The sequence below is a fragment of the Pocillopora verrucosa genome, chromosome 3, assembly GCF_036669915.1.
Source record: "Pocillopora verrucosa isolate sample1 chromosome 3, ASM3666991v2, whole genome shotgun sequence".
NCBI lineage: Eukaryota > Metazoa > Cnidaria > Anthozoa > Scleractinia > Pocilloporidae > Pocillopora > Pocillopora verrucosa.
Window position 1 is genome coordinate 16,694,322 of NC_089314.1, and position 14,998 is coordinate 16,709,319.

Below are 14,998 nucleotides of genomic sequence, written 5' to 3' on the forward strand. Positions count from 1 at the left end.
AAATATGCTAAACAATTTTCCATATAACTTTTAAAAAGGTTTTGGTAATCGTTAGCTTGATTGCCTTTTCGTGTATGCTGCTGCAGTCTTGGTCTTTATGTATATCATATCATTTTTAGATACTTAGTTATAAATACTAAGTATATCCTACATGTGGGGGCTGTAATTTGTTCTCAGCTTACAAAGACAAAACTTTTAAAAACATTTCCGAAATACGACGGTGCCCTTTTACTTCGTAAAGCTTTCAGTAACAGCGGTAGTGCTTCCGAGAATCACCTTCATCTCAAGACAATTAAATTGTTGGATAAAGAGTCGCGCTATCTAAATTTAATCATATCACTTCTTTAAACTCGGGTCGCTCGAATGTGCAAGTCTTCCAACATTGCATCAAGCAAATTTGCTTACACACTCGCCCTAACTAACGGAGTCAATCTTTGGAATAAAAATCACCTTTTTGGACTTCTTAGACAATGAAGTAAGAGACTAGGAGATTTTGAGGCCCGAAATTGCCTCTCCTAGAGTTTTATTTGGGAAATTTATCACCTAGTTTTTCTCCTTTTCTTTTTTCTCTGGTTATATTGAGGCTACCTGGTTTCTTTGCATAGCAGAAGGGAAATCATTCTAAAGACTGAACCCCTTCGCAATCCCGGAGTTATTGTATTAATTGTCTCTGTCTTACGTAAACTGCTTTTGTTTATCTGCAAACTTTTTATTGGACAAGCATTTGAAAGGTTTCTTGTGACGACAGTGGAGAGAGTAACCCGACTGTAAACGACATTTACCTCGACTTTGCCCGGCAGTGCACGAAAGCACGGTTTTCTCTTAATGTTAAAAGATCGATGTCTCATTTAGAATAACTTTATCGTCAAGATGAAGTTCAAACGTTTAAAATCCTTTTTCTCTCGACCCCTATGCTTTGGTAGACGACGCAAGAAAGAAGAGATTGAGGTAAGTCGAAACTTTTCCATTTATTGTGTTTTTTACCCGCATTCACCTGACTTTTGAAAGCTAGCTGTTCTTTTTCCTTCATACGGAGCGATCGTGTTATAGCGTTCGCTATCGAAACGAAATTGAACAATTTCACATAATCCACTCTGATACAGTCTAAAGGTTTGAAATGGTAACGATGAACATAAGATTATCTACACCACTCTATTTAAACGGTCATCGATTAAGGGTATCAACAATATTTCTTCCATCCTTACCGTGGCTAGCATTCCGTGTACCGTATGTCTTTTAGTAGTAATCTGTTGGTTGTTAATTGACGAACCCAAGCAGATTTCAATTCAATTATCAGGCGCTCAGGTCTTGCTATATTTCATTCGCTCCGGGCTTTAAATTTTTCTTACATGACAATTCTACATGACAATCTCGCTTGCGTATTTAACACTGATGATATTTCAATATTTTTAGTTTTTTAAAATGTTATGAACGGTCCGTGTTTCAAATCCGATAGATAAATCAAGACTTTATTTTCAATTAAAAAGATGCATTAATTGTTGGATATTTGTGAATATCAAATTGAGAGTTGCATAGCGTTTAGTCGCATCTCTTGTGTTTGATACGCCTTTCCCACGCGTCGTTTAGCCAATAACACTGACAGCAACAACTAAATGCCGCAAATATGGAAAACGAAAGCAACAACAGCTGGTTTAAAATCTGTTTTCCATATACCGCACCGAACGTTAATTTCTACAAAGGTGCAAGCAGTGTGGCGCTTTCTGTTCGGGGATGGTCGAAACGCGCTTAAATCTCGCATCACACGAAATACATAAAACTAGTTGTGCCATTGAACGCAAGTAATTAAATTATTTGCCGAAGTTGCTACCTTTGTACTGCTGTGACGGCACTGTGGTAAAATCCCGTAACACTATTTCGTTTGTGTAATTTTGTCTTTGTTATAGATGTACTTTCCGCTCAGAGTGCAAATGCGCGGCATGGTCCTTCGATGTAGTTGTCTTCTATAACAATTCTATTTTAAAATCTCAGTTGTGTTCTCCTCATTTTGGTGCGAGAAGTTTCCTCAACTTGCTATAACGGAGAAAATTAGGAAAGTATTCCGCCAAGTTAGTTACTGTAACTTCAAATGAAAACATCGCTCATCCAACTTGAAAACTTGAGGAAAAAAATTGTAATACGAACAGAAAACATATCTTTCGTCTTCTTTTTTTTCTCTAGACGGCTGTCATTCCATTTCCTCATCAACGAATAAATATTATTCATCGCAAACTCTCAACAAGAAAGCAATAAACGGGAAAAGACTTGTTTTAAGCCAACCAGATTGCACACAATTGTTTCTACCAAAGGAAGTTTTCCAGCCTCCAAAGTTTAATTTACGTATATCTCCAAACAATGAGAGTTCCTGTTAAAATTTCAGTAACATCCTTAACGCATCTAATCGAACATTTAGTGCAGCATCAGGAGTTTTTATCGAAGGAAGACAATTGTTAGCTAAATGTTTATTTCCGCGCGTTTGAATTAATTCTGTTGGTGCCGAAATCCGATGAAAGGCAGTACTCGTTTTGATGTTATACTATATTCAGCTAATTGATGTGTCTATTTTTGAAAACATGGTAAAACCGCATACCCATCAGCAAGAAACAGGGTAACATTTTGTCATGCTTTTATCTAACGATTTATGAAAGGAATACATACAAAAAATAATCAATTGAGGGAATCGCATCGCCAAACTGCCAAAAATTGGTTTGCTATCTAAGAGGACCTGGGCTCTAACTCTTTCAAACAAGGTAACCAGGCCTTGAAGACAACTGATCAATATGCTTGTTGTACGCAGCCACTACACTCACGAATAGACTTCTCCCCCCTTCCAAGCCTCGCTTTCATGGTGCAGACTGATAAATTTTAATAAGAAAGTACTTCCATAAAAACTGAAATAAAAAGAAAACGCAAATGAAATCAATAAGAAGGTGGTAAAGATTTATATTTGACGTCATCTTGCATAAGAGCTATTGTCGTATTCGTTTGCTTATTTATTTACCCATTATGTTTCCCGGATGCATTTCGAGGAATTATCATTTCACTCGCTTATTCTGTAACTAATACCATTCTTATTATTACTATCATCATCAGTCTATATCACAAGTTACAAGTTACTATTTGCAATTTCATTTTCAATTTAGTTTACGTAGAGGAAATTTGCCTGAACGTGTGTGCATTTTGTGATTCATGGGCATGGGCACTGTTTTGAAAATGTTCTTAACTGCACGAGCCGTTACGAGTGCAAATCGCAAACCCCTCAGAACCTCATGGGTGATCATAAATTACACATTCACGAGCAGTTCATGCGATTTTCTGTTCACAAAATTTTCAGATAAATCACTTTTGTACATTCTCTGTCACATTGCTTGAAACACTGATTGCATGTGCGTTAGAAAATAACTGATATCACGAGCTCCCCGATTGGTCAAAAACCTATCGTTCGTTGCACTGTATTTTCCATTGAGTGTCAAAAGTGATCTGGGATTGCATTGCTTTTGCTTTACTTCGCTCTGTGATCTGCGCTATTTTCTCAACCAATCAGGTGCAAAACTAAAAATGACTTGGTCGCCCGCGTTTTCCCGCGCTTTAGGCAGTTTGGTTGTTTTTACTTTGAGTTCTCATTGGCTCTTAAAGGCATTTTCCTCTCTTCTGATTGGCCGTTGTGATTAATTCCGTTTTGGTTTTCCACACTCAATTGAAAACCGATCTATCCCATGTTTGCTTGTCGATAGTTCTGTCGCTTTTGTTTGCCAGTTGCAATTTTCAAAACACTGTTCGTCTATAACCAAAGCACTATTCGGAAAAATAATTAATTTTTTTATTCCACGACTACTAGTTTTGATCTGTTACAATCAGTAAAAACACGATACCCGTAATCAAATAAACTATCTGTTCGAAAATTTTCGAATTTTCCTTTTCCCTCCATTTTTTCTATATAGGTTCCTGAGAATGTTTTAACTTAGTTGTATTTCTTTGAAGCTCTTTGCGAAAAGTTGGTGTGCTTCGGCCAAAATTGATCCCCTTAGACATCTCCTACGTTTGACTGCTGAGCGCCTATTGGCGCCCGTCCCTCTCCTAGTTTTCTTCTGCTCTTTCGCCCCATGCCCTCGCGCAACTCCCTCATGGCTCACACTTCAATTTTTCCGGATTAAAGGTAACAAAAGCGACTTGTGCTCAGGTTCTCTGGGTGGTGGCTCAGGGATCGGACTTTACCGCTAAACGATTATTAAACAGGCCTTAAAATAGGGGCACTCTATATCTGAATCAATAAGCTATTATGACGTGTTACTTTAATTACATTAAAAGCGCACGTGTTGTATGTTTTTAGTATCCTGCTGATTCCGTTATCCAAAACCTTATGACAAGATAGATAGTATTGAATTCGGATCTACGCACGCTGGGCAAGTTATAGGTCACCCCGCGATGACGATCAACAGACCTTGCTGCACGCAAAGTACAGAACAGCACTCATCCGTAAAAATGCAATCATCACAGATAATACTTTTAAATCTGATTGATTTAAGACAAAAATAAATATTGATCTGTTGAAATACTAAGCCTTTCTTAGCAGCAATTTAATTCTTTTCGAATTTCTTCACGAAACGCACATGAACTTCATATCTTCAGGAATTACGTGGTATGCTATCCGGTGGCCAATTCCATACGGAAGAGCTAATGTGACGTCATGAATAACATCATGTTTATGATGGTCAAAACAAAACAAGGAAGTCGCTATTATGTCATGCGCATGTCCACAAATGTTTGCCTTTCGAGTAGAAAATTCTGAAAGGAAGTGTGACCGTGGTAAATTTGCTGATGTAAAACATGTCTCGCCACTGGTTCATGCTATGGTAACTATGATCTAAGCATCGAATGGCTGTTATGTAGAGCTGGTGAGTCATTGTCTACTTAATTAGTGAGAAAGTCATCCACATTTACGTTTCTTGAACGAAAATTTGCATAACGGTTCGACAATTTTCCTCAGTTGACATATTCGTTACATTCACGTCCACAACTGATTCAAGAAACGCATAACCGCGTTTGGTGCAAGCGCATGAAATGCCTAGTTATTATTCATCTTCTTACGCAGTTCTTAGTACGTTACGGTTCTTCTTTCGCAATCTTACATACAAGTTGATCGAACGAGAAAGGACAGGAAATGAAGTAAATCAACCGAAACACATCGAGCTCAAAGTTTATTAGATTGAGTTCATCTTAAAATGTTATCCACATTGGCGTGGAAGACTGCAGTAATTGATTATCTTAACCAAGTTAGGACGATTCGGTAAATGCTAAAATAATTCGTTGTGAACGGACAATTTCACCCATTTTTGCCAGCAGTCTAATTTCCGGGGCTGATGAAAACTGTTATCACCTGGGTGCACCACAATCGTCAATTTTTGATGATGGATGTCACTATTGAAGGAAATTCTACATTTGTTCGGTTTTTCAAAGCACTACTGCTGATATTTAAAAAATATGTCTGTCAATTATTCCTTATTCATCGCATTCAGTTCAGGTGATGTGACACACAAATTTTTCCTGTCTGGCAAACAATGCACCTAAAGATTTGCCTTCGTGGGTTGATAGTTTTCAGTTTCTGTCGGTTTGTTTGTAAGTGTATCTCACTGTCAATTTAGATAAGTCGGTAAACTGATGGTTTTACGAATTTACATCAAGCTACGGTTTTTAAAATTATCCTAAACTGACCACGCGCTATCCAGGAATCATTATTTTGTAGAGTTTAGTGAGTGTTTCGTCATCTCAATGTCATTGTCAGTCTTAAGGGTAATTTGAGTACACTTCTAATATTGTTTGGTCTACGTTTGACCGAGTACTCGTTGCAATAACACAAAATGATAACTATCTAGTACATCGCGAGGGTTAAAGTAGGAGTCTTGTAGCAAAGAGCAGTGACAGTTCTATTCAGGTTTTGTACGTTTATTCCAACAGCATTATACACTTTCGTGATATTTGCTTAATGAGTTTCTTTTTCGAGAACGTCTGAAATCATGTGGTGGGGCCAATATCGTTTCTGGCTCGCTGATCTTGAAAGGAAGCTGTCGCAGACGACAAACCAGAAATGCGAGCCTTCCAGTATCTGTGGTAAATAAGTACACAAATTGGTGATGTAGCCCAAGAGGTTTACATTCTAAAACAAATGCAACCGGCTGAGACAGCACATTGATTTATGTCACTTTCCAGTCTTTTTAAATGGAACAGAAACTCAATAATACCCATGTTCCTGCTTCTTTTATTTTTGGCGTGCAGTCGGGATGAATAAATTTTCGTATCCGCCCTACCAAGAGACTTGACCTAGGTGGTCATTTAAGTGCGTAATTCCTTTTCATTGAAATTACAAATTAAGTTTACATCCAACCTACCGCTCCAATTCCTTCACCTCTTTTTCTAAAATTATCTTTCCCAATATTTCCTCGTTGTTCTTATTGTTCTTAAAATTACCGTCAAAAGACGACCTCAGCACTGATCGATCATCTCTAACGAGATCCTCTGTAAAATGACTAATAAACTGCAATCTTGCATGCTCGGATAGATTTCGGCGGGGCAGAATTTAGGGCACAGATTGGAATTTAAAACAACAGTCTCTTCACCATAAAAGATCGGAAGAGGTCAAGAAACATTGGAGTGGGGCCAAAACAATACGTGAGTTCTTGCCTAAATAATAACTCCCACTGCAAGGCGTGATCGGAATTGTCAGTCTCGTTTTAAATCATTCAACAAAACTTAAATAGTGCCTAAAACAAAATAGCTTTTTGATTCTTCTGAAACAAAACCTGCTGACATTACTACAGAAACTCGCGGAACATTTTTATGCAAAATTTAAAAACTGCAATTATTTGTCTCAACGGAAGTGGTAGGCATCCTGTTTAGTTTTAAGGTCTTTCTCTTGTGCGGTAAGTGGCTTTGTTTTACAATAACTTAAGAGATTTTAGGGAGTCCCTTCTTTATCCGTTGGGATAAAGCCATTGTCAACGAGAAACTGTGGAGCTGCGTCGGTGGGAGAGTATGACAGGGTAATTTAATGTTTAAAACTGAGTTGAAAACGTAAATTGGCCAACGTAAAGAGTTTAAAAAGTTGACGTTTCGAGCGTTAGTCCTTCGTCAGAGCGATAGATATGAGAGTACAGACCGTGATGATTGCGCAATGCCACTCGTTTCAGTCAATTGATGAAGTCAATTCATATTTGAACTAATTACGCATTTTTGTGTTGTAAAGTATAGCTTGGTCACTAGCCCTTAGCTGACATGCCAATGAAAGCCATTTGAAGTTGCGGTTAAATTGCTCAAGCTTGCTATCAAAAAGTGCATAGGTATATAACTTAGTTTTTAATTTCGTCGCGGTAGCAATCAATTTTTAAGTCCCTTTACAATTATCTTAGCTTTGCTCTGTGTTTGATTAACATTCTTCCCGGCGATTTTTTTTCCGCCGAAAAATTTGCGAGTGCAGTTTCATAGGGGACAAATTCTGACCCGGTTACGAAAGGAATTCTTACTTGAGAATAGGAGAAACCGCGTTCTGAGTCCTAAGTGAGGATTCTTATACCCGTTAGTACAGATTTTGTGGTCCGACGCTCTGTGAAACTCGTTAGTGAGCTTAGCAATGCCGGTTCTGGGTTCATCTACGACCAGCAACCTGCAAAATGCTCCAATCACCAATGTCAAAACCGCTTAGTTGGGAGATATATTAGCGCAGGTTAACTCTCGACGACTGATGTCGGCGACTTAAGGATCAAGGCTACTTAACTTTGAAACTATAACCTGGCCTTTTGAGGGGTCTAAATTGTCTTTACCACCTTTAACTGCTTCAGTGACCTACGCACTGGCGCCGTGGTTTATGCCGAAAAATTTTACGCTCACTTGAAGACTAGGTATAAAAGTTTTTTCTTTCGCCTCAACGACACGTTTTCTCACTTTGCACTAATTGTGGCCATGTGAGTACACTAACAGCTTTACTTTTTGTTTCTCCGCAATGCTGATGAATAGTGCTGATAAAAATGGTTATGCTTTTAATTTGTAAACTGATGCAGTCATGTCAGCCTCATCGTGGTAATTAATCAAGAAGAGATACACCTGGACCTTTGAGCAGACGATCGCTGACTCGCTGAACTAGTTCGGAAGTCTAACTTGCTGAGACCGTTTCTCTGACTGAAAAGAAGATACAAGCAAAATTTTTTCGTTCATGTGGGTCGAGGGCGTCAAGCGAAAAGAGATTGGAGCGAGATAAGTTCTGTCCCACCCCTCGACCCTGTCCCTTCTCGTTCCGACGTCACCCGCTCTCCTGCTCTCTCGTTCAAGCGCAAAAAAAGAGGCTTCAAACATGTTCATCTGAAAAAGTATTTCTATCTTATAAAGATTAAGTATTATCGCTGTTATACTTTACAGCGTGAGTAATGCGCCTTTTAAAATTTGTTAGGAATCTTTTAAACAAATTAAAATGTATGAAGCAGCAATGCTTGATATTTGATCTAATGAAAAAAGAAAAAAAAAAAAAACGTTATTGGTTAAATGAAAGGTTGGACCCCTTTTGTCGCGGTGAGTGCGTGCATGAAACAACAAGGTTCATTCATCGCTACAAATTATCATTTAGAAGTAAACAAAATTCCGGTGATGAATCGCGGCTGAGGGTGGTTGATCTTCATAAAACTACTACAATTTGGTTCCTTGTTTGAACTTGAAGTCTGACAGATCAGATGTTGGCTTTCTATGAAATAAGGAAAGTTCAACCTTTTAAGTAATTTAAGTTTGGCAAAACCTAATGAAAGTGCCCAAATCTGATTGGATCCCAAAGCGCAATTGACAGGATTGTAATCAGACAGGTGGAAAAGAATTGACGGCTTTCCTTTCGTGAAGATGAAGTTAAAAGAACCCTGTCGGAACTGCATTGGAAGATCATTTATAAGATAGCTTAGGAATATCTGTCTGAAGTTGTCGATAAACTCTGAAAAACAACGAAACAAGAAATCCCGAAATAAAAACAAAAACAAATTTCCAACGGTTATTATCAGAAGTTTTTTGTAACCTAGTAAAGAATTGAAAATTAAGGAAGATGATTGAAATAAATAGCTGATTTGATGTCATAATGGCAACGAGAGTTTTAGCCTAAGAGCCATTCTAACAATTTAGGCTTAAGGGAGAGATTTATAATCCCTTGGTTTTAGTGAGCCATGTGGCTCGTGTCTGACAAGTCAAATGATATTTAATTGCTTTTTTCACAAGTACTCTTTCATATGCAATATTTTCATTCTCTGATTTTAATTTGTAATATGACGTGGTTATCAGTTGTTTTCTTGAGCATATTGGCTTTTTAATGGAAGGCTGCGCCCCCTTTGAGCAAAAAACGTGACGCAGGAATGAACTTTTTAGAGTGCCGTGTAGCATGAGAATATCCCTGAAGTTTCTTTAAGCCGATTGCTAATGTTTTGTGTTAGTGGAAAGAAATTCTTGTTCTTTAAGATGACCAAAAGTTTCCTCGGAGAACTCATTTTTGGGATTCCAGTTCGGATCACGCAGAAAACATTTACAGGGAAAGAAAGGTAAAAATTGGAACTTTTTCTAACCTTTGAAATACGATAAACTCTAGCTGTACCGTAGTTCTCAAAAGAATTGAAACTTAAACGAAGTCAGACAGAAAGCATGTATTTCCCCTGCACACTCCTTTGGTGTTTACGGCCTTTTTTTTTTTTTTTTTTTTGTGTGTTTTTTTCGTGGTTAAAACTTTTTTTTTCCTTCCTTTCTTTCTTTCTTTCTCGTGGGAATCTTTTCCTGTATGGATTTGAAATGAACCATCAAGGACTTAATGCAAAATGCGAAAAAATTGAGACCCGCAAGGTTCTAATACAACTCAGTAATTACAACTGCAGAACTAACGGAAATACATCTTTGTTTTAGGAAGGCACTAGTACTATTTGTGAACAAAGATAACGTGATTGAGAACGTCGTCTAGACGAGTGAAGGAATAAAGAAAAGTAATTGGGTTCAGTTAAAAACTGAAATTTTGACCAATGAGAACTGACCCAAAATAAGTGTCTTCTTCATTTATTTCAGCACTTTGCTGATTCACGTCAGCCTGCTTAAGCATTACAGATAGTAGCAATTACTGTTATATTTGTCTCAAATAGCGGTCTTCCTCTGAAACTCAGCTTCCCTTCCAACCATATGACCTATCGATCAGGAATCTTCATTTCGTCTAACTGAAGCCCTATTTAATCACACACCATGCTTTTGATGCTTGCCACCTGATTATTTCGATCCTCTTTTGGCCACTTACGTATTCATGGTGAATGCACCATTAATCCCCACATGATTAGATTTCTGAATTAATCCCTCGTTTTTTTCAAGATGATTAGAGATGCATTATGAGCTCGCCTGTATGTTACCGTAATCGTTAATTACTAAGTTACTACCGATGCCTTAAAAATTGATAATTTCTGTCCTAGACTTTTCAGAAATAGTAACGTTCTAGATTAGGTGTGGGCAAGAGATGTTTAAGAGTTGTTTTTAGGAGAGTCAGTCTCATGTTATCTTTAATCTCGAGGGTTTTAGTCTTCAGGTCGAACAATGTCTAATCGATTAAATTCCACAAATAGAAGTTAATAGCAGAAGTCATCTTCGAAAAGATGTCGGTACTAAATTAAAAGAATGCGTCGTTTATTCGCGGACTACATATCCCGGCGGTGCATACCGTTAGCCAGAAAAAGAATATCGATTACATTTCAGTGAAATGATTTCAGCCTCTCCTCCCCCATTTATCAGAGCGTAGGTTTGTTGGCAACACCAGGGAAGTGGCCACGGGGGTGGAAAGTCTTGGAGTACCTAGGCGCAAAGGGCCGCATGAACCTCATACATCAGTTCTGTGAAAAAGATCCTACCAGAAGAATCTTCACGTCAGAAATCCCTTTCAATTTAATTTTCTGTCCACGAGATTACGAGCCTGCTGATACACAAGTTAGTGCAGCGTTGTAGGCCTCTCCACATAACGCAAGAGGAAATTTGTAACCGTGACCCCTTCTCCCTCTTTCAAAAATTCCTAGGTACGCCCCTGGCGTGGCTATAACCACGTTAACCCTTGCTTATCCTGAAATTTTGAATTCCTTTTTCAGTCTTTTCTTTGTCTAAGGTGAAATCCCACAAGAAGTTAACATTGATGCACGCTTTTATAAAAGATAAACAAGAGATAAATCAAAGTACCAAGTCATCATAACTTTCTAACCTTTGTATAAGGCAAACCGCGTTTTAAAAAATAGTTTCTGATTTTTTTGTTTTCTCCGAAGCAAGTAGAATTGATATCCAACTTGTGTGAGTGGATTGAAGTGTCAACCCTACGGCCTCAATTTTCCTTGTAAAATCGTTACAAAAAGCATTGTACTATCTGAAATGACCCACAGCTTGCCAAGTCGATATGTATTGCTTTGTACATCTGTTCATGTCGCTCTGAAAGCCAGTCCTTTTAAAACACAGCCTGTTCCTCTCTCAGTTGTGTTCTTTGTCAGGTTGATTCCCTGAATGGTATCCCAGGCAGCACCGCAGGCTCTTGCCTTGAAGTACAAGCAATTAAATTTCTAACACTCACTGCGGTGAAAAAAATGTATTTTTCGTGGTTTTTGAAAAACAGGGAAAATAAGTTACGAATTGAGTTGCTCTCTGCTCACAATGTTTAATCTTATTTCTTTTATTTCGATTCAAAGCTGAGCTATGGCGAGCTGGAAAAAGACTAAAATTTTTAACATAGGGATCCGCCGAAAACTGACATCAAATTACGGAAACTGCAGTTGAAGTCAACTCGATTCGTAATGCGTTGTTTGCGAAAAACTTTTGCGCAACAAATTCGTGTCCAATCTGATTTGTTGAACTTTCCCTGTTGGATCGATAATCAATGACTGAAGCAGGCACAAAACCTGAATTTGAATTTTCGACACCCTGTCGTGGGCGTCTTAAGAAAATCATATACCTCGAGGGCATTTTCCTTTTTCATTTTCACGATGTTAGTTTCAGAATTAACCTCACAGGGGCACAAGTGCGATAATTAAAGACACCTCGTTCAGGCGCTTTTGTGTGCCAAAACCAAGCCTTTGCCTTCAGATCAAGATAACTGTTTAGTCTAAAATCTTTGAATGCTATTCCATTGAAGTTAATTTACTTCCTGGAATTTTTCTTTGAAACCGTTTTGATCGTTACGATTTGTATCCCCTAGACAGCCCTCGAGCTAGAGCACGATTATAATTTCCCCGTCAGAAGCCACAAAGTTAATCTATTTACACAAAGCTTTTGGGTGTTTGTTTGTCGAAGAAACAAAGTTTGCTCTCTACGGTTTAGAATATCTTCGAAATTAAAGATATCCTGAATGTAAGTCCTCGCTGGAATTGTCGTTCCTTAGATTTGAAATTTCACATTTAGCGTGTATACTGGGCAATATGAGACCAATGTTTTTTTTCGAGGAGGATGCCTAATTATGAAAGTTTCGGTTTTCATCTAGATTTGTTAGTCAAGTATATCACTAACCGGTTCGGTGTAAATGATCGAACTGAAGTTTATCAATTTTCAAGGATCAAAGTTTAATGTGTACGGTTTTTAACGCGACTGCAGATTGATAAATCTGTTATCACTTTGTAACCGGAACATGAAGCTGAATCGTGCATTCTCTCAAGTAACGTTGCATGACATCAACCCTGCTTTTGCTGATCGCAACAACAATAGTTTTCATATTTTGATCGCAAATGCAAAGAAAATACCTTGGGTGGGAAACTGCTTTATGTATTGAAGATATTCAACTGTAAGCGTATTAGTTCATAGGAAAAAACTCTAAAGGTGACATCTGTTCTCCAAGGAACTTATATGCAAATTATAGAGGATAGAAAGGCATTTTAATGTGAGCTGCTTCTTGGCAGCTGTTTGTACTCCTGGTCAAAGCCTTCACTCGCTTTCCCTTGATTTCGATATTATTGGTTTAGAACTGTTCTATTTCTTGTTTGGAAACACGCCGCGTACGCTGCAAATAAAGACTTGCGATTTCATTGAAAACTGTCAATTTCATTTATCGTTATTTGTGCAAAGAAAGATTGAAACGTTGTCGTGTGAAGAGAAATACGAAACGTTTTTTACGATTTCAATAGATCCATATTTATTATTCTTTTTTCGTGGCTTTTCTCGTTTGGTACTCGACTTTTCCCTATTCTATTATGCTCGTAACAAGAAAAGAAAGGATAAAAAGCGGTTGAATTAAAGTACTGATACATCCGAGATTACTTTAAGTCCTTTCTCCGTAAACTGTTGAATGTTTTCATCGCAACATTTTCCCTCAACTCATCTCGTTTCAACGATTTTCAAGAATCGCAGAATAAGTGAGTAACACACACATACATTGCTCCTGTTTGGGTCATTCGTGGCAAGACAAAAGCAATTTAAATTCATTTTTATTGCTATGAAAAGCCCTCGCAGCTCGTCTGCCAAATTCGTATGATCCATCTTTGTCTTTCAATTGTCAAAGGAAACAAAATATTCAAATGAGTTTATTTCTATGCGATCACACTTTTTCCTTTTCCCTCTCGATGTTCAGGCAATTTCAGAATAGCTTTTGCACTACTCGCTTGTTTGCTGAAATTCCTGCAAAATTACAGAAAAGCTTTTCAGCTTACTTATGATCTGGTTTTAACGAGACTTTCAGTCCAAGCTGGTTAGAAGAGTTCAGCTTAGAGATAATAAGTCGCCTCAACTGGAAATTTCTTATTCGACGTCAATCATTCGTTGCATGTGACGTCATTCGGGCTAAAAGGCCAGTTCTTCGACTGCTTGCAAATTGGACTAGATATGTTTACACTCGATCTATGGAGTAACAACTGTTCCTTTAGGTGAAATATTTTGGTGTTTTTATATCTTCCAGTCTGTGAGTTTACTGTCGGACGCCTTGGCAATCCACACGGCCATGGCTGTGGCGATAGCGAATGGAGGACAACAGCGACCGCAACGTCCTCAAAGATGTAGTACGGGAGCAGGACCAAAATTCAAACTGATCCACGAAGGAGACATTCAAGTTTGTCGCCTAAACCATAGCCGAACTTTAATCAGCAAAGTGTTAAGTTCCAAATTTCTAAGAAGATGGGAAGCACATCATGTTTATTTGGGAGACTTCCAAATGTATTCTGCCACGGTGAGTGAAATATAGCGGTAGGAGTTAAAAAGTTTTTTGCGAATGAAATATTTAATCCTAAGCAGCGACTTGCGCGGTTGTCTAATCACTTGTCCGCCATTTTCTTATCTCAATATCGTTTCGAACGGTCCGAAGTGATCATCAAAGGGTTTGCTATGCTAAGGATTATCGCAGAAGCGCTAGCAAATTGAACAAGAATGCTAGATATTGAAATATTTCGATTCGCCTATAAGGTTACCGAGCAGGCGAACGCGAGCTTGAACTAAGCCGAAAGAGCTGTCGCTTTGTCTCAAAAGAAAGCGAAGCGGCTTTAGTAGTACTGTCGTCGTATTAACGTGGTGATTTTTATGGTAAATTGTACAAGGATTTGAAGAACAAGGAAATATAGCTGCTTCTTCGTGATGTTGACTTTTTCCGTTCAGTTCTCCGATTGTCGTCTTGATTTGCCTTGCGAAATACAGAACAGTTGCTACTTCCTCTCAATGAATCAGAGAACATATTAATTTCTTTTTTTCCTTCGTTGGAAAGATTTTAGATGGCCATAGAGGGTCACTTCTCGATCTACATCATCACAAAGATAGATTTCGAGTTAATTTCGCTTTGCCTTGAGAAGCAGATATAACTTGTTCATAGGATCTGTGACCTCACCAATACACAGATGTCTGTGGCTACAATGTGCTTCAAGTGGGCACCATGGCATTTTCATTTTATGAGTCTAGATCTTTGTTGTTAAGTGTTATGTCATGGGAATCATTGTTTCCGAACACAGTGTACCTTGGGTGTACATTTTGTCCACGCAAAAACAATCCTAATTTATCAGTAAGGGCTTTATGG

At 38.2% G+C, this 14,998-nt stretch overlaps 1 protein-coding gene across 4 annotated transcripts in view; it reads left to right on the forward strand.

Annotated features, from left to right (window-relative positions):
• The first annotated feature begins 4,752 nt into the window (after window positions 1-4,752).
• The window catches only part of LOC131783660 (C-Maf-inducing protein), a 28,738-nt gene continuing 18,492 nt past the window's right edge, over window positions 4,753-14,998 (forward strand). For 2 of the 4 annotated variants that reach the window (XM_059100421.2, XM_059100423.2), the window contains exons 1-2: window positions 4,753-4,892; window positions 13,898-14,164. In XM_059100421.2, the coding sequence (XP_058956404.1) occupies window positions 13,940-14,164 (225 nt within the window). In that variant the 5' untranslated portion in view covers window positions 4,753-4,892; window positions 13,898-13,939. Of the gene's footprint in view, window positions 4,893-6,785; window positions 6,915-13,789; window positions 14,165-14,998 lie in introns of those variants that run through there. The other 2 variants (XM_059100422.2, XM_066164374.1) reach the window with 2 other exon arrangements.